Source organism: Nymphalis io, chromosome 14 (assembly GCF_905147045.1).
Source record: "Nymphalis io chromosome 14, ilAglIoxx1.1, whole genome shotgun sequence".
NCBI lineage: Eukaryota > Metazoa > Arthropoda > Insecta > Lepidoptera > Nymphalidae > Nymphalis > Nymphalis io.
Genome location: NC_065901.1, coordinates 6882118 through 6901516, shown reverse-complemented (window position 1 = coordinate 6901516; position 19399 = coordinate 6882118). Strand labels below are relative to the sequence as shown.

Sequence of the window (19399 nt, the reverse complement as noted above, 5' to 3'; positions counted from 1 at the left end):
AAGATTTGATTTTAAATTTATTAATGGGCACAGTTAAAGATCTCCGGCATCTTGGTGTAACAAAATAATTTTATCATAACAATCAATATTATATTATAAATATACATAAAATTGTTTCATGTCAATATTAGCTAATCGTTCATGTAAATAATCTTATTTTGTCGTAGGTGTGCGTATGCTAGACGGTGACGTCACGGACGCGGTGGAAGCACGCTCGTTAAGCCTCAACCCTCAACACGTCGACATCTACAGCGCTTCGTGGGGTCCTGATGATGACGGGAAGACGGTGGATGGCCCTGGAGAACTGGCAACTAGAGCTTTTATTGAAGGTGTCACTAAGGTAACTTTTAGAGTAATTAAATGCCCAAGCATAGACAATCAATAAGAATTCCCTATAAATAATCATCTAGTGAGTAGGCTTATAAAATTTTCCCGAGGTTCTGGGTTCAAATCCCGGGTCTGGCCCATGGCAAATAATTGCCTCAGTAACAGGCCGACCTCTGCTAATTTTACTTACACTGCCTTGCCTAGAAAACAATTGGTCCTGCTCCCCTTTCCGGATAAGCGCATAAGAAATGAAAAAATACAGGAAGTATACTTGTATTCACACACATACTTAGGTACAATCGCAATAAATAGTTATATATTTTTTTATAAATAAAAATGAATACTATATTATTTCTTAACTATAAAGCAAATGCACGGCAATACTTTAGCTTTATAAATTAGTATTAAAATATTCACTATACAAATGTGCTTCATTTATAAAACTGACCGCTTGAATAAAATATACCTTATTGTATTAATTATAAGGATGCATTTTGTTTGGAATAAAAAACACTCAAATCTGATACATTTTACCAACCGAAAAAAAATGAAATCTACAAACTATTATTTATAGATATGCTATAATTCGTAACTAAGTGAACTAAAGTGAGCAGCTTGGTGGAGTCATTTTTGTAATGATGCAATTATTTTCTCTCTCCGCCATCCATGTCAAGTGTTCCTGGTATAAAATTTACATAATATCTCTCAACCTTCGAACTAAGCACCATTTCATCTGTATGCTCTAAAGAAAAGTTTAAGTGTCTTCTAGAGAAATAACTTTTGATTAGTTTCAATTTTCTTATTACGCGAACGTTACATACTTCATGGAACTATATTATCAAATTCTTTATTTAAAGTTAGGCTTTAAGTATACATCCAAAAAGACTTTCCTTCTAAACGAGATTTAATTTTTTAAGGAAAAACCTTATTAAGTTTGACATAATAATCGACAATGTTCTAACTTCATTTAATAAATTTTATTTTAATTTATTATTCTATATTTTAATTTTGTCGTCGCTTGGCTCGATTTCTTAACTGAAGACAAATTACTTCATTTAGACGTAAACGTACAAAGAGCTATATTAATAATTATTTATTCATATTAACTGTTGATTATAGAATCATTATTTTACTAGGAGGTCGAGAATAAATTAATTACGATTTAATTAAACATTCACCTTAAATTCCTCAAATATTAATCAAGTATTCATTCAATTATTATGCCCTATGATGCCCTTCTGATTCGGCTGATTTCAGCCGGATTGTGCAACTATCTAGGACATTTTATTATGTACAAGCGTGTGTAGAAATTTAGTGTTAGGGTTAGAATCTCACTTGGTGGTAGGGCTTTGTGTGGGGAGGGTACGTACCACCCATTTATCACATATTCTACTGCCAAAAGCAATACTTCGTGTATTTGTATTCCAGTTGGAATGATAAAATAGAGCCATGTTTATAAATGAAAAGATTTATTAATTTACAAGCATGATTAAATAACCTTAAGTAGTAATTTACTATCAAGTGGCCCGTTTGCCCGTGCGTCTATCTTATAAAAATATATAAAATGCATTCTCTATTCTATCAAAAATAATTCCAATGGGATAGTAAATTCATTGCGACCAGACAAAGTTTAAGACCAACAGGCACAACGAAGGCGCGGAAGTCTAAACACTGACACATACATGACAGAAAAATCCAATAACATCTTATTGGCCTGACCCGGGCTTTGAGTCCAGGACCTTGGGATCTGCAACTTTAAGATCTTTACTTTAAGATCAACAGGCATAACGAAGGCGCGGAAGTCTAAACAATACTTACTTGACAGAAAAATCCAATAACATCTTATTGGCCTGACCTGGGCTTTGAGCCCAGGACCTCGGGATCTGCAGCCTTATAAGTTAGCTTCTACTTGAACTAGTTAATGAACAAAATATTTGAACTCTATTGACGCTATAACTAAGTGCGTGTGTTTATATATTTCAATGATCTCTATCATGTGTAACTTATTTATTGGAAATGTCTTCACATATGGTTAATATTTACTACCTTTCTACTTACATATCGACACCTCCGACGTGATGGGTTGTATAGCCACAACATTTTTAAACAAAAAACTATTAAAGTTTAAAGTAAATATATTGTAGTTAAAAAAGTTATAAGTTTATTACATATATTTTTTATTATTAGTTGATTAAAATGGAAGATAACATTCTAAAAAGTATACACAATTAAATGTTACATACTATATAATTGATATAAGTTAAATAAACAATAGACGGCAGATTTGAGTAATGAATACATTCATCGTAAAATAGTAATTAAATTATAAATGTGACGTGTATTTGAATTTCGAATTCATGCTAACATAAAACAATACGATTCATTTATAGTCGATAATTCTATAGAACAATGTTATGTATATGACTCGAGGCCAATAAATCAATTCCAGTAAGTGCCGCTTTAATCAGTCATCGTTCAATGTTTTAATTAATTACACAGGGCCGTAATGGCAAAGGATCAATCTTCGTGTGGGCATCAGGTAACGGTGGTCGAGAACACGACAATTGTAATTGTGACGGTTATACCAACTCCATCTGGACCCTTTCCATATCTTCCGCGACGGAAAGAGGCGAGGTCCCGTGGTACTCGGAGATGTGCAGTTCGACTCTAGCTGCTACTTATAGTTCTGGAGCTATTAATGAGAAACAGGTTAGTTATAATTGAGTTTGTATTTATTTTACTTTGTGCTTGCGAATTTGGGCTGGTACCGTTTAATTATTTAATCGCGAAACATTTCATTTCAGTACATCTTAGTAATGCAGGCAGCAGCGCATATACATATAGGACAGGATAATATTTCTTATATTGCCACTAGGCGTTGGCGACTACTTACCATCTGGCAGTCACTGTCGCCATTCTATATATAATAAAAAGTAATGGTTGTAATACAAACAAACAATATATATATATATATATATATATATATATCTTGGAGCAACGGTAAAAAGTAGTTTATCGCATCAACTTTTGACCGCATATAAAATTTAACGAAAACGAAACATTAGAAATCAACAAACATAAATAAATTTTTTAGATGAACTTATGAATAAATCGTATTTTTTTAATTCATTGTGTTTATGACTTCAATTTCTTACTAGGTTGTGACCACGGACCTCCACCACTCGTGCACAGCGGGCCATACTGGCACTTCTGCATCCGCGCCTCTCGCAGCTGGCATATGTGCGCTTGCGCTGCAAGCAAACAGAGACCTTACATGGAGAGATATGCAACATATCGGTAAAACTATAAATTTTAAATATTATTCACGAGAACTTAACTCTTAATATTCGAATTCACATTTAATATAAATATAATAATAATAATGTCCTCCATACCGATTTCGGCCACGGCGGCCAATCTCAAGAGAGATTAGTCAACTACGCAGGAGATATTATAGTGCACAAGTGTGTGCGCAAACACAGGTGCACATTCTATTCCCTATTTCTCATAATTCGATGGGACGGCTATCCGACACGACCGAAAAGAGTTCAGGCGCAGGACCATCGGCTTTACGTACTTTCCGAGGCACGGGAGTGTACACACTTCCAACTTCCAGACTCTGGGCTGCTATTGAGAATTTTCTGTCAGAAAAACACATTATTTTTTTATTGGCCCGGCCTGGGAATTGAACCCAAGACCTCTGGGTCTGCGGCCTTATATTAAGCCACTAGACCAACAAGGTAGTCAATAATTTAATTGATTAATTATTAATAAATTATTAATAATTAAATAATTATTTTGTGACTTCTCACAAAATAATTATTTAATTATTAATGGTCCTTCGACCGTTATGAATTGTACAAATATGTTTTCTAATTGATAAGGAACTTTAACGAAATGAATAATATATCTTAATAGCAAAGCCCAACGGTCAAAGCGATCTAATGAACGATAAAGAAGGTAGTAGCAAGTTTTTAATTTTCATATGAAATTCGTTCATCATGAAATTTTCCAAACAAGTTGTCAGGGAAACAGAAAACAACAACGGGTACCTAACCTGCCCCCTACCCTTCATACGCGGACGACAACTAGTAGTTAAAATATACTTACTGTTCTGATCTTTTCGTTCCTCTGTCCTTAGCAAATTACATTACATTTTAAATTTATTAATAACACACAAAAATACAATTTAAATTCTATATATTTAAAATTAAAATATGATCATACTTTAGAACCTTCTTTGTAATATAAACTTCAAATTATTTCAAAATTAAAATACATCTAACTACGGTATGTTTTTAGTATTCAAAGTAATGCATAAAATATGATGTTCATTATTCATAAATCTAAAACAACAAAACGCCCCGAGTTTTGCTTTAATGAATAAACACTTAGGATGGACCCAACTCAAGCGTAGTGCATTTATTCGCGCTAAATTCCATTTCATCTAAAAGCCATTTAGATACGGGATTACCGTGGATTACAGATAATACCCAACTCGTGATATATGATGCCAATATTGTTAATGTATTGACCCGCAGCGGACAAGAATAACTGCCGACAAATATGCATGAAAAATGTACAACTTTTGCGCAAACATATACTACATATCTTAGAATTTATATGTTTTTATTATATATTATTAGTGCATCAATCTACAAGATATATTAAGTATTCTATGAAGCTATATTACCTTAAAAGTATTTTAAAACCTTCGTTATGTATAAATTAATAAACTCGTTTTTGTCATATTCTTATCTTATTCCTTTATTTATTTATTGAATGAATATTAAACAAGTTACTAAATCAAAAAATGGCGCAAAGTAAAACGTAGTGATATTATTCTCTTTGGCGTACGACTACTATTGTCTTTATTCTAATCTCTTAATAAAGCTAAGATGGCCCAGCGCAGTTAGAACACGTGAATCATAACCGACGATTGTGGGCTTAAATTTTAATTACTGGCAAAAATCAATGTTTATATGAATTTGCCTGTATTTGTTCTTTTTTTTATTAATTGAAAAAAAAAATACTAAGATTTTACTAGTTCTTCTCAGTAAAATACATATTTGAGAACTCGCTTGACTCAAAGGGTCACCTTGCGGTCTTTACAAGAAAAAGTATATTTATATAAAAACAACAGCGTTTCTGTGTTCTTACAAGAACGTACTCTTCATGATTTCATTTAGTTTTAATATAAAGTCAAAATGTCATTTAGATTGTAGTACGTTCTATTACAAAATATTCAACCTGCAGTTGTCCGGACCGCAAGACCAGAACGCTTGAGTATCGGCGGAGAATGGAGGGTCAATGGTGTCGGAAGGAACGTATCACATTCCTTCGGTTACGGACTACTGGATGCCGCTGGGATGGTTCGGCTTGCAAGGTCTTGGAAACCGGTCCCTGCGCAAAGACGATGCGAACTGGCAGCTCCGAGGCCTCAAAGAGCCGTGCCTCCAAGGTCTTCCATTACTCTACAGGTTAGTTTGATTTTATAAATATGAACTTGCTAATTTTATCAATGTTAATGTATTCTTCTGAATACATAAAATAACATAAAACTAAGCTTGAACACTTTAAAGAGAAGAGAAAGAAGAGAGAGAATGAGTTGCCAAATTACTAATTAAAAAAAATTTTTATTGTAGGTAGGAAACCTACAATGAAAGGCTACAGTATTTCAATTTTTTTTTAAGTCAACGACGTGACATGTTAGATTTAATGTTTTTATATAAAACTTTAAATAGTATATATGATAATTCTTTTCTAGTTTCTAGAATAAAATTAAATGTTCCCATTGATATGTAAGATAGATTAGTAAGACCTTTTTGTAAAACTATTTTAGGTAGTAACTCCCAGTAGCACGTTTTTGTAAAATCTTAAATGAGCACAGTGCCTCAGTGGATCCATTTAGTCACCAAGAAAATGTTGTTCGAATTATTTGCCACTTGATTGTTATTATTATTTTCATCATCTATTTTTTTGCCTGTCTTTTTTCTTATTCCCTTTATTATCTTTTTTTTCTGTAACTTTTAAATTTTCATAATATGTTAAAACATGTAAATTTTCTTAACTTTATAATATAAGCAATATCTCCTTTTCATTGTATAAGGTATCTTTAATAGGTAGTGCATCTAGTTTTAAACTATAAATTGCTATTGTTTTTTTTTATATTTTTTATTGGTGTAATTACTCCTGGAATCTTAATAAATAAATAATTTCAGGTATTGTCTAGTTGTCTCTACAAATTGCAACAATCGTAAATGCACTGTACATTTGCATCGAAATTATTCAGCTATGAATTTACTGAATTCAGTATTCAGTGCCTTATTACGATCCTCTCCTAAGTTCTACTGCTATTATTGTGTCTGGTAGCAATTGTAATAATGTAACAGCGTATAAAATTCAGCGTCAAACGCTTACGAGATTTGATTTTATAAAGACTATACAATTACAAAACCAATAACGCAGAATGTTAAATTAGCGAATTTATAATAGTTGGGCGCTGGCGATCCAAATATTGGAACTTGAAAATGTGGTGCCTTAGTAAATAAGGAATAGCGCAAAATTATTGTGCACGGTTATAAGATTTCGTACTATTATTTATTCATTTAAAGTAATAATCGTGAATGTGTTTACATTTCAATCATATTTTATTCTAATTATAACATGATTACTTGAAATCAGGATCGCTTAGCGATGGCGAGTCATGTCTGCGGTGAATAATTTGAATAATGAACGAAATTAAAACCGCAATCAGCGGTAATGTTACTTTAGTATCTTTTGCATTATAACAAAAATATCTATCAATGCATTAACTGAATTTGTATTGTTTTATATTACTTTGCTTATTCATTTTTTTTTTAAATCGTCATATGTTTATTTAATTACTTCAAAATAGTATAAAAGATATTTAAATTTCCTCATATAAAAACACTCTAATATTCAAATGCTAATAACAGCGTTATATATGTATGTCAATAACAAATTGCCTATTATTTAATTGTATTAAAGCACCTACAGAATTATATTAAAACTTGTAACACAGCTACATGTTCTATGTGGGTTCGCTTTAAGTGGATTTTTTTACGTATGTATTGAATACTCATCAGTCAAGAATTGAATGTTTTATTTTTTATTAATAGCTCGATGTAGGCGCGTGTCCCGGGGTAAACTACTTGGAGCACGTGCAAGCACGTGTGTCACTGTCAGCTGCTCGGCGCGGCGACCTTCGTATTGCGCTCACTTCACCAGCTGGCACTAGGGTTACACTACTCGCACCCAGGTAAAAACATCATGTATTTCTACTATCACGGGTAAGGCAAGTTGCTGATAAAAGTAGCTATTAAAAAACTACTACCCACCTGCAGATATTATACTTTCTTTTGAGTCATACAGACTTTTTGACGGAGTTTGCCTTTTGTGTTGAACGAAATATGAAATGTTAACAAATATTTGTTACAAGCCTTTTTTATCTCAGTAATGTTACAATTATACCCAAACTTATAATACTAGAAAAAAATAAGTTTGAAAACATTTATTTTTAAATTGCTTTCTAAGTCTAGTACGTATGCATTTTAGTGTTAGGTTAAGTACATATGAGATAATAACTTATTTTATATTAAGTATACTCGTAACTAAACCACTTTACCTATAAAAGCCTTTACGACTATTATTTTAGACTACCGGCACATAAAACACATTTATGATTTTATTCTGCTAAGACTTAATGTCGGTACGTAATGCTGAGGCGTGATATCACATGCGATACATCTTACTCCATACCATTCGACTAACTGCGCAATTACTGAACTTCGAGGCAGTCAGTGGCGCACTTTATCACTCTGAAACAGCATACGTAGCAATAAAACCTCATTTCACTCGGTCTCTGCACAATGTTCTTTGCTACATATATTTATACTATTTAGGTTCTTAACGCCTTCAGCATAAAAGTTATAATGATATAGCGATAGTATTAAAAATATATCAATGTAGGTCTGCATGCAGATGTAAATTAGACATTTAATTTACTTTGTGGGACCATAATTGTGATATTATAGCGGCGCGGGCTACGTTTATTGAAATATTATTAAAAAATAATTATGACATTTGCAATAAAAAATAGGAAATAAATAAAGTTATTATTGTCATGTCATACTTGAACATTTCTGCTTTAAATTTTTAGAATATTTTACTACTGTTTATATTTAGTTTAGTAATTCATAGATAATTTCACTAAAAGTATTTTTTTTATATTTGGAACCATGAAAATTTAATTTTGTATTTGTAAATAAAGTTATATTGTCGCCAATACATCAACGAGTAAGCCTTTGTACTAGTTCCTAACATAAGTACCAAAGTCAAATAGTTAAAAGTGCACTACATAACAAATGGCACAGTTTCAAAGTTATGAGGCTAATTAGAGAAATACTTTAACGTAGCAATAAATGGCGTTCCTCTGGGGTTAATGTAATTAGCCGGTTAATTTTCCGACAGACCACACGACTCCTCGCGCGCGGGTTTCAATTCTTGGCCGTTCATGTCTGTACATATGTGGGGAGAATCTCCCCTCGGGGTCTGGCAGCTTGAAGTCTCGAATGAAGGACGATATTTGGGTAAGTAGATATACAATCGTATTTATTATAGTGAAATGTACATAATACAACAGTCATTCGAATATTGTCAATATTATCGAAATATAATCATCAGAATATCTTAAAAAAGAGTAAAAACATGTGAAATATTTTCTAAAGCAAAATTACATGTATTCGTATATTATCTCCACAGCGTTATTCAGTGCCTGTCATACGATGCCTTTGTCTTTCGTTATACTTTCTCATGAAAGTTTACATGCTCGAGAAGTGTTGACCGTCATTGAGTGCACTTCACGAACGGTTTCTGATGTAAGAATAAAATGTGCAACTTATCTTGATCGAGACCACAAAATCGTTCAGAAAACTTTCGACTTTCTATTGTGTAAATTATTGGTTCGTGTTCTTGACGTCTATTCAAAGGCTTTAGATTGATTTGTTTATTTCTTTGAAGTTACCAGTAGTTTATTGAAATATTTTATTGTTTTTTGAAATAATATATATAATATATTTACCATAAAGAGAATATATAGACTAATATTCTTAAACAACAGTAAAAAAAGAACCATAAATCTCAATAACAAGGAAACTTTAGTCACGAGAGATTCCCAACTTTACTAATATCAACGTCTAGAAAGACGCCCATAAATCGAAACTGACTGAAAACTAAATGTTTGCTTACTTCAATAAAGTTTGAAAAAGTTTCTGCTTAATTCTTGCCGAAGCTCATGGGACTTACAAAAATACACTTTCGATACTTTAGGTCGAGCGACATTACAAGACTGGTCATTGACTTTATACGGAACAAGCACGCCGGCTGCAAAAAACGATCCTATACCATTTAGAAGTCCGATAATGAGAAATAGAAGCAACGCAACTCGTCCTGTCGTATTACAGGCCGGACGAAAAAATAATAGAGGGAAAGCCGTCCATATAGTACCTACACAATATACAGTCGGTCTTGTGAAAAGGAAAAAGAATAAGAATTCAAAGAATCCAAATAGGAACTCGCAGAAAAAACAAGGTCGACCCGCCACACGCTCACCAATAGAAAGCACGACGTCCCGACCGACGACGTCGACAACGGCGGATTTGAGCCTCAATTTGCGAGGGGATATAAAAGATCCCTTGTCTGATGTCAGAGGGCGTAAGATGTCAAATCTGTTCGAGCAGTATCCGAAAATTCAGCGAATATATCCAGCGCCGCTGCAAGCCAACGGTACCTTGTGCATGTTGTCCGTTGATTCGTTTTGCGCGTATTTTATTTGGCCGCCGCCTAGATTAAGCTTGCACGTCAATTACCTTTGTTTCGGACTTGCTCTTTGCATGTCGTGTGTTTCCGTTGATTAAATTTTATTTTGTAGCAGACGGTAATTTGATAGAAATGTTGCGCTGGAATTAAGTTTTTCACTTACGATTTATACCAATTTGGCAGTGACTTTCTGTTTTGTTTTTTTTTTATTATTTCGTTTTCTTATATTTTATTTATACGTTGTTTTCTATTCTGGCCTTACTATTAAAATAACAAAGAATAATTTTCATATAAACATTAACAATTCTGCTTGTATTTAAAGGCTTAAAGTTTTCTTTTTCTGCTATTTTAATAGTAAAACCAACAGTATAAGCTACAAACATTTTTTTCAAGAACTATCATATCTTGTACCTGTAGGTAGTGCATTTAGCTAATTTAATATTGATTTAAATAAATTCTTCAATTATTATGCAAATATTTTTTAAAATCACAGAACAAAAAAAAAAAACATTTTGTATGAATTTATATTATACAGATAATGAAAACGCTGTACCACTATAAATTCACCCTTACAATTATGAAAGCAAAATAACATGACGTTCAGAATATTGTATACATATACAACCTTTTTCGTAAAATTTAACATAACATTTTCACCGCATATAGCTTTTTTCTACACAATATAAGCACAATATAAACAACAGATCTCATTAAAACAGCTACAAAACAAAACATTTGTTTGTATAGCCGGGCCGCTGACGCAGTGGGAGTTAATATTCTACGGCACGGAGACGCCGGCTCAGGAGTATGATGCATCGCCAGAAAGCAACTCTGTTGGGACGAGTGGTGTGACGTCATGGAGCGGCGCAAATGTCCCTGAAACGCCGGAAGTAAGACAGAACACTATTGACGACGATCTTGCTCTTGTCTGGCATGATTCGCACGCGGTGAGTGATATTTTGTATTTTGGCATGATCATAATTTATTACAATAAACTCTTATTAGTTTTAAATTTTATGACAGACAAAAAAGTAGTATTTAACAGAAACAAAAGCGACACTTTATCGGGCAGTAACGTCGAAACAACCGTTAAAGATAATAATAGCGTGCTATTGATTATTTATGATACTGTTTCACCGCTGTCAGACACAGTACGCCGAACCCACCATTCAGAAGCTAAGTGCTGTGTGATCTTTCGATCATATAGATAGCATATCCGACACTTAAGAGTTATTGATTGGTAATTATAATGTTCATGACAATAATGTCCTCCATACCAATTTCGGCTACGGTGGATCTTCAAACCTCCGGGCTCCTACTGAGAATTTTCGACAGAAAAACTCAATATTTTTTTATAGCCCTACCTAGGATTTGAACCGAGGACCTCCGGCCGAATAAATACGAATAACCCTTGTAATTGTCGTATTCAATTTGATTATATACATTTTTTAATAATTATTTTTAGAGGTGCTAGTGTAGGGCAGTTTTGACTGGTGGTAGGGCTTTGAGCAAGCTCGTCTGGGTAGGTACAACTCATTCATCAGATATTTTACCGCAAAACAGCAGTTCTCGGTATTGTTGTGTTCCGGTTTGAAGGGTGAGTGAGCCAGTGTAATTACAGGCACAAGGGACATAATATCTTAGTTCCCAAGGTTGGTGGCGCATTGGCGAAGTAAGCGATGGTTAACATTTCTTACAATGCCAATGGCTATGGGCGTTGGTGACCACGTACCATCAAGTGGACCACATGCTCGTATGCCTACCTATACTATAAAAAAAAGTGTGTTATAACTGTCACAGCTGTCAACGTAGATAATTATTTGAACAAGATGACTTAACAATAAGTTTGATATTTTGTTTTTTTTCTTAATATATCTTATTATTTTCTTTGCTTATTTTATTTTGGTAGATTATATTTGACAATATTATTCGAAAAAGATAAATAATTTAGAAGTTCGATATTATCATTTTAGCGAAATTAATTTCGGGTAAATTATTTATCGAAGAGTAAATAAGCTGTTCTTTAATGTTTATTTTGAAGGAAATTTAAAGAGCTGATTTATGTTTTAGGGTATTTACTAAATTATGTCTGTTAAATTCAGATGTTAATATATATTCGTTTTGACATAGATATTTCGTTTGTGCTGAAACAAAGCTGCAGATATTCGAATGCGGTATGAAGTTCACATATCTGATAATCAATGTGATAACAGATAATTAATTTAATGTAATTTAGTAATGTTGTGTATAATTTTAACAAAGATTTTATTTACAAAAAATGTCCTAAAATAATTATATTTTTAACTATGTATATTACATTCCGAACATTTTTAGCAAAACTAATAATATTTTTACCTAATTATTCCTTTATAATTATGTGACAATATTTTTTAACTTCGTATCTTTGCTTAGATTCGTGAAGAAGGGCCAGTGGTAGAGCCAGGAGGGTACGCAGCGAGCGGGTGCGCCACGCACGCAGCGCAGCCACCGCACCGCTGTCTAGGTTTGTGTCTCTTGCTCCTCCTCTTAATCTCGGGTCGCGGTATTTCGTTTATGTCCCCGAGCAGACAGCCCCGTAGAAGTAAGCCAAACTGTACACTATATGCTAGCGTAAATCTGAAACTGCCCGCCCGGACGAGTGACAGGCCGCCGCGAGCGCCTTGCTTGCCTCGAATCTTCACCCCGGCACTGGCGCCCTAGTACTCGAGGCTCGTGATTTTAGTTGAATTCATACATAAGTACAAGGTGTTTATATATAATAATTATTTAATATTTTTTTCTATATTTTATAATATCCGATCACAGTTTATTATATAATAAATAAATAATTTTATTAATTGTTTGATACTGCCATAATGCTATAATATTTTCAACGTACTTAATTGAATATCTAAATACATTAGTTGAAGTCTATAGTTATAGTCTATTCGCAATTTACCACATAATAATAGTCCGATTCCTATATTATGATTTATGTAATGTATTGTATGTTAGTGGTATAAAAACTGAATATTTGGATACCTAATGTAATGCTAGCTTACTTATTTTTATATCGCAGTAGTTTAAAATATAAACTAGAGGTAAATTAAATCAAACGTGTTCAATACTATTAATGTCTAATAATCTCCCCTTTTATCTAACTTTTTAAATAACTGCGATGTAAAATTTGTACGATATTGTAATTATAATGATGTCCAATAATGTCATAGGTATTTTGTAAAATCAACCTATTATTCGGCAAAATTAAAGAGCCAGAGAAAAAGTGCAATTACATAAATTATTATTATGTATTTCAAATCAATGACGTCCATTTTGCTCGGGTAATTGCATTGTGTATTCGAAAGATAATTTCGAATCGAAGTGGACATATAGTGTGTAATATTATCTATGGGGGAAAAATAGTTAGAAAATGCCCGCGGTACTTTAATGTAAAGTTGCTGGCAATTGTTATGCTTCGGTCTTTCTGATCACGCCATCAGATACGACCTTTTTTCTGACAGACTCATTTGGGTGGACTAGGAGTTCATGCAAAATTTTAATGTTTATATATTCATAGAAAATTTTTCTACCAGTATAGTAACGCTAAAAATAAAACAATTACATGAATATAATTATGGTGGATTTAAGTCTTAATTCTTAACAGCTTTATAACGGTTAAGTACCTGAACTAAAAATATTTTCATTTAAAATTATTTGTGATTTGTTTTATATTCAATATTCTCAGAAAAAGGATCGTAAGTTGATGATATTAGTTAGTTTTATATAATGATAATTATTCAAGGACCCTTTACTTAAAACACTGTCAAACCTCCAATGATGCAATAGAAATATATTTTACAATTGTTACGTTGTTAATAGCAATAAATATTTATTTGTTGCCATAAACCAAGTATAGGCAACTTATTTAAAACACGATACCAAATGTTTTGCATTTAATTTCTCGTGTTACATGTAATAATTAATTTAATTTATTCGAAAGATATAAGATATATCGTTTTATTTGAAGTGAAAAATGTTAATGAAGTGTTTTGGCGATTTTTTCAAATGAAAAGCATAATTAAATGTATATCTTGTAGTCGATAGTTGTGGAAATTCGCCATTACCTACACTATACGAAAACAAACATATCCTGTACAATAAGTTTGGAAAACAATAAATTATGCCTTCTAACCTTTTAAGTGTATTTATAGCGGCGTTATCTCTGTGGTAGGTCCGGAGCTTAGGTAACTTTAACGATTAAAGCTTTTAAAGTAGGACCGACTTGGTAGGATTTCAATTTAATCCAAGCCCAAGCAAGCAAGCCTAAATACTTAATTGTCGTAAATAGAAAAATGCAAATATTGGAAATAAATTTGCTTTATTTCCAATATTTGCATTTCTTATATATTCAATAAATCCTTTCAATCATTTTTTTTGAATCAATAATATTTTTACTTATTTATAATAACATTTTAATAGCATGCCTTTTATTTAATTACTGTATATTTATTTAACTACCATTATACAGTAAGATAACATATATTCTCTCTATGATCCAGTAGATAAAACACGCAGTTACAAATTCTAGCAGGAAGTACTGAATTATTGCATGCTTAATTTGTGATTATAATGTATCTCGTATATATATAAAACGATGAAGGGAAACATCACAGAAAACCTGCATGTGTCGGATAAAATCCAGCATTTTAATGTATAACTCCAAGTCGTTATCGTACGGAAATTTCAACTGATAGATATCATTTTAATTCACTCTCCGAATTGCACATCGGAATCGCGGAAAATCGACGAGTATGCAAAATGCATTTTTATCTTTATTGTTTGCTTAACAAAATTATTTAGATTTCCAAGCTCACTATCACACTAGCAAAAGAATATGAGTTTTTTTTTTCATTTATAAAATATGTAGTTTATCTTCAAATGTAAAATGTAATGGTTATTCTTATAAACGTTGCTTATCGGCTGTTTAGTAAGCACTCATTTCGCTCTTTCTATCATTATCGATTTGACATTCGAAAGAAGAAGACAGCATTGTTTAACTAATCACCAGCTAGACAACGTTTACAAGTAAGGCTGTCAAACTTTATGACAATATTATATTATGTCAATGTATTGGATATTTTTTTATGTTAATCATAAACCGATACATATTTTTGTCTTCTTTATGGTAAGAATTATTGCATGCGTAGGTACCACCCGCTCATTATGTATTCTACCGCCAAACAACAATACTTATACAGTTTTTTTATAGTTATCTAGCCCTTGGTTAAAATTAACAGCACATTAAATCATATACAAAACAAAATAAAATGTAAGCAATTTAATTTCCAATATTTTAAGTTGATCAAATCATCACCTGTAAGCTGCATATTAATGAAGTTAGCATAATAAGTATACATAACATTATATATGTTTTTATTGTTAGTGTCAAATCGGTCTTATTCCTTATAAATAAAATCCTACCAAGTTAAAAAAATATAATTCAATATGAACTTGTTTTTGCAACTTTTTGCGAAGGAGTTTCATATTATTCTTTTAGCTTTATTTAAATATGTTATCTTTATTTCGGAGAATGGAAAACGAATATAACTGTCACATAGATAACGCCTTATATATAAAACAGTACGTAGTTCCCTGTGAATAAATATAATAACTAGAATAAAATTTAATAGCGTATCATGGTTGTGATCATATAAGTGATTGCCAATCCATATAACATAGATCATGTTAAAAATTTGTAAATAATTAGATATATTCGTATAATGAATTTGGAAAATTGTACAAATTGCTCACATACATGTAAATTTTTAAAATGACTGAACACTCAAGATTTCTCATCGACTGGTAGCTAGACTTAATTATGTAAAGTTACTTCCTAAATTAAACATTAGATTATTTATAATAAGGTTGATTTTTGATTAATAATGAAATAAAAACAACTGTCGTAATATTATGTGACTATCGTTTGATGTTAGAAATCGGTAAAAAGCTCATTTTTGTAACATTTTTGGTGTATACATGTAAAATTCATTGATCGGCATTAATTAGATATCCGATAATTGTATTTATAAATAAATGTAAATGCTGAATAATTTGTATATATTGAATCCGATGTGAATTAAATGTAATAATAAACAATCTTTTATTACAAAATGTTTATAGATTTTCATTTAAAATGTAACGTCGAGTCTTGTCACAGATTATAAAAATTGTATTTTATTTTATAAATCAAACTGACGTTAAATAATCACCTGTGAATTTATATTATAGGCTTTTTTGTTTTGTTTCGTTTTATTGATTGCATGTATCGCTTTGCTTTATATGTGCCCATAACAATATAACAGACGCTCCAAGCTTAACTTATCTTCTAAAAGTATTTATGTTAAAATCTCCCTATTTTTTTTCTTTTTCGTTTAACACTCGAATAATATTTCTCCTGATTTCATTTAATTTTGTACGTGTCTTTTGTGCATGTGTCGAGCATCAACGTTAACGTCCGTTTGTTTTATGTAATCATTTCCAAATGTTTAGACAAAATTATTTGAGATCAGTTACGAGATTCTACTTACCATCCCCTATCGTACCCTGTTTTCATAATCTTTACCTGAGAACTTCGAGCCTCGCAAGTGGATCTTCTGCATCATATGGTCCGCTGGCAAGAAATGCTGCATGGATGCTGGTACGGTGCTGGGTGGTGTCGGATGGTCCTCTTTAAACTCATGTATTTATTATATCTTTATCTCTTTCTCACTAGAATGCGCGAAGGGTTTGCACTTGTACGACGGACGATGCTATCAGCGTTGTCCGGCCGAGACTTATGCCAGCGAAATTTTAATGGAACGAAGCTCACGAAGACGTAATCTCACATACTTGGAGTCGGGTGGCTCTTCAGTTGTAATGAAGCGACAGGGAGATAATGTCAAACCTACCACGATTGAAGCGCTTGACATGGAATCTTCAAATAACTACTCTAAAGCGCCTTTAATTTGTCTTCCTTGCCATTATACATGCGCCACTTGCACAGGACCCCACAATAGTCAGTGTTCTTCTTGCTTGGATGACGCTCAGCTTTACAATATGTCTGATGTGGAATCGAAACTTTACTGCTATCCCAAAACCGTTCTACCGCAAATTAGCGACGCTAATTGGCACTACAAAGTCAATTTGATACTCACTATAGCATTAGTTCTTGTTACTTGCATTTCGTTTTACGTATTGATTATTTGTACGCTTAAACGAATGGGCGTATCGTGCTGTGGTAATAATTATGATTCTAATATCAAGATAGCGTATAACAAGTTGGCTGTAGATGATAAACAGCAAAGCGCTTTAGAGATTGAGGAAGAGATTCATAAGGCTCTAAATAAGTATTCAAGCGAAAGCGAGTCGGAGGATGATATGAATTTATAGCGTCTCCTCACCTTTCGCACCGAGTATTATGCATTAATTTAGTATTAAGTTGACATATGCAGGGCTCATTGTGATACAGCACTATCGAACGTCACAATTTTATTATCCGTATAAGATACACTTATATATAACAAACACTCAAATAAAGTTAAAAAAGAAATTGGTACAAAGAAGGGCTTTTCATAGTTTGTATGATGTAGTCCGAAGACTTCGTTGGATTTCTCGTTTCGGCTTTTATTTCATGGAACTGTTAATAATTCCTGTATTAATTTGTTTTTTTTTTTTTTATTGATCAAACTTGACACTGTATAATTTAATTATTCTATTCAATCTAAATACATCACATTCCATGTGTTATAATTATAAGTTTTTATATTAATATAATTTTCTATTTTCACGTTATATCGTGCCGATAGTAATTAATGAAGAAGAATATAAGCAAGGAAGAAATTGATACGCTCAAAAGATTATATTGAATTTTGCAACGCGCAAATGTTTGGTGTAATTGAATCGATATATCTTGGGGTTCGTACAAGTGCAGGATCTTATACTCAGACAATAATAGTCTTAAAAGCTATTATATTTATAGATCAATATCGCTTAATGGAAAAGTAAGTATCCCTTACCTTGTTGTGGATAATCTAATATAAACGCTAATGTTTGAGTAATACGGTATATTTTGTCTTATTAGGCTTAAAGTTTGAGCTCATTTATATTATGGGCTTTTTTTACTTGAAATATATTTTCAATTTTAGCGATGGAACGTGCGAAATCTACATAGTTTGAATATAATATTATTGGGGCTTAAATATTCGTATATAACTGAGTATTCAAAAACTGATTAGCATATGTGACGTATTTCAATATAAAATTTTATGAAACTAAGCGACTATTAAGGTAAATGTTAGAATAAATATTTTTAGAGAAATAAATAAATACATAAGCAATTTTACTTCCTTTACTTTAAAACTTATAAATTAAAAAAACACATTTTTGATTTTTCTCTTAATTATAATAATTAATCATTCGTATAATAACTTTTAATTCCATAATCGTTTATAAACGGCACCAACTGGCTTTATAGAATCACATAAATAATTTTTTTATTCATTTTATTTTCTTATTTCCTGATTTAAATATAATATCTTATTAAATAACGTGATGCATAATATTTTACTTAAGTATAATTTTGCTCAAGTTGCCATTTGAATAGGTAAGTAATGAGCTAAAATGTAAATATAATTTGGATGTATGTAAATAAATGAGTTCCTATTTTTTATATGGTGTTTTATTTAATAAATGGGCGTGTGTGATATAAATATTAGGTCCTTACATATGAAATTAGCGTCTTGTCGTTCTGACCACTTTGATCTGAAATTTCTCCTCTTTGGTTAAGAATTTCAAATTCAAATTTATAAACTCATTTAGCTGGTACATTTGAGTTTTGAAACAGTCATTTTCCTCATTATTTTTTTATTTGGCGTCGCTTATTACCGCACAATTGAAACATGAAATCTCGTTGTATTTACGAGTACGAGTTTTACCGTGGCACCAGTGCTGCAGAAACAGTTCGAAGGATTAATGATGTTTACGGCGCTGGTGTCGCAAAAGAAAGCACGGTACGTTTTTAGTTTCAACCTTTTCGTTCTGGAAATTTCGACCTTCAGAACCAACCCCGTGGACGGCCGGAGACCAAAGAGGAAAATGAGGAATTAAAGGCTATTGTGGAAGCGGATCCATCACAAAGCACTTCAGAGATAGCTGCAGCCTTCGGGGTAAGTGATAAAACTGTATTAATACCCTTGAAGCAAATCGGGAAAGTAAA

The 19399-nt window shown here is 32.2% G+C and overlaps 1 protein-coding gene across 5 annotated transcripts in view; it reads left to right on the top strand.

Moving 5' to 3' along the window:
- The window catches only part of LOC126773332 (furin-like protease 1), a 170372-nt gene extending 151521 nt beyond the window's left edge, over positions 1-18851 (top strand). For 4 of the 5 annotated variants that reach the window (XM_050494181.1, XM_050494180.1, XM_050494182.1 and 1 more), the window contains exons 7-16: positions 168-340; positions 2827-3036; positions 3486-3624; positions 5584-5807; positions 7470-7609; positions 8821-8939; positions 9679-10134; positions 10915-11114; positions 12580-12670; positions 16919-18851. In XM_050494181.1, coding sequence (XP_050350138.1) covers positions 168-340; positions 2827-3036; positions 3486-3624; positions 5584-5807; positions 7470-7609; positions 8821-8939; positions 9679-10134; positions 10915-11114; positions 12580-12670; positions 16919-17574 — 2408 coding nt within the window. In that variant the 3' untranslated portion in view covers positions 17575-18851. The remainder of the gene's footprint in view (positions 1-167; positions 341-2826; positions 3037-3485; positions 3625-5583; positions 5808-7469; positions 7610-8820; positions 8940-9678; positions 10135-10914; positions 11115-12579; positions 12671-16918) is intronic. The other variant, XM_050494185.1, reaches the window with a different exon arrangement.
- Positions 18852-19399: the final 548 nt, after the last annotated feature.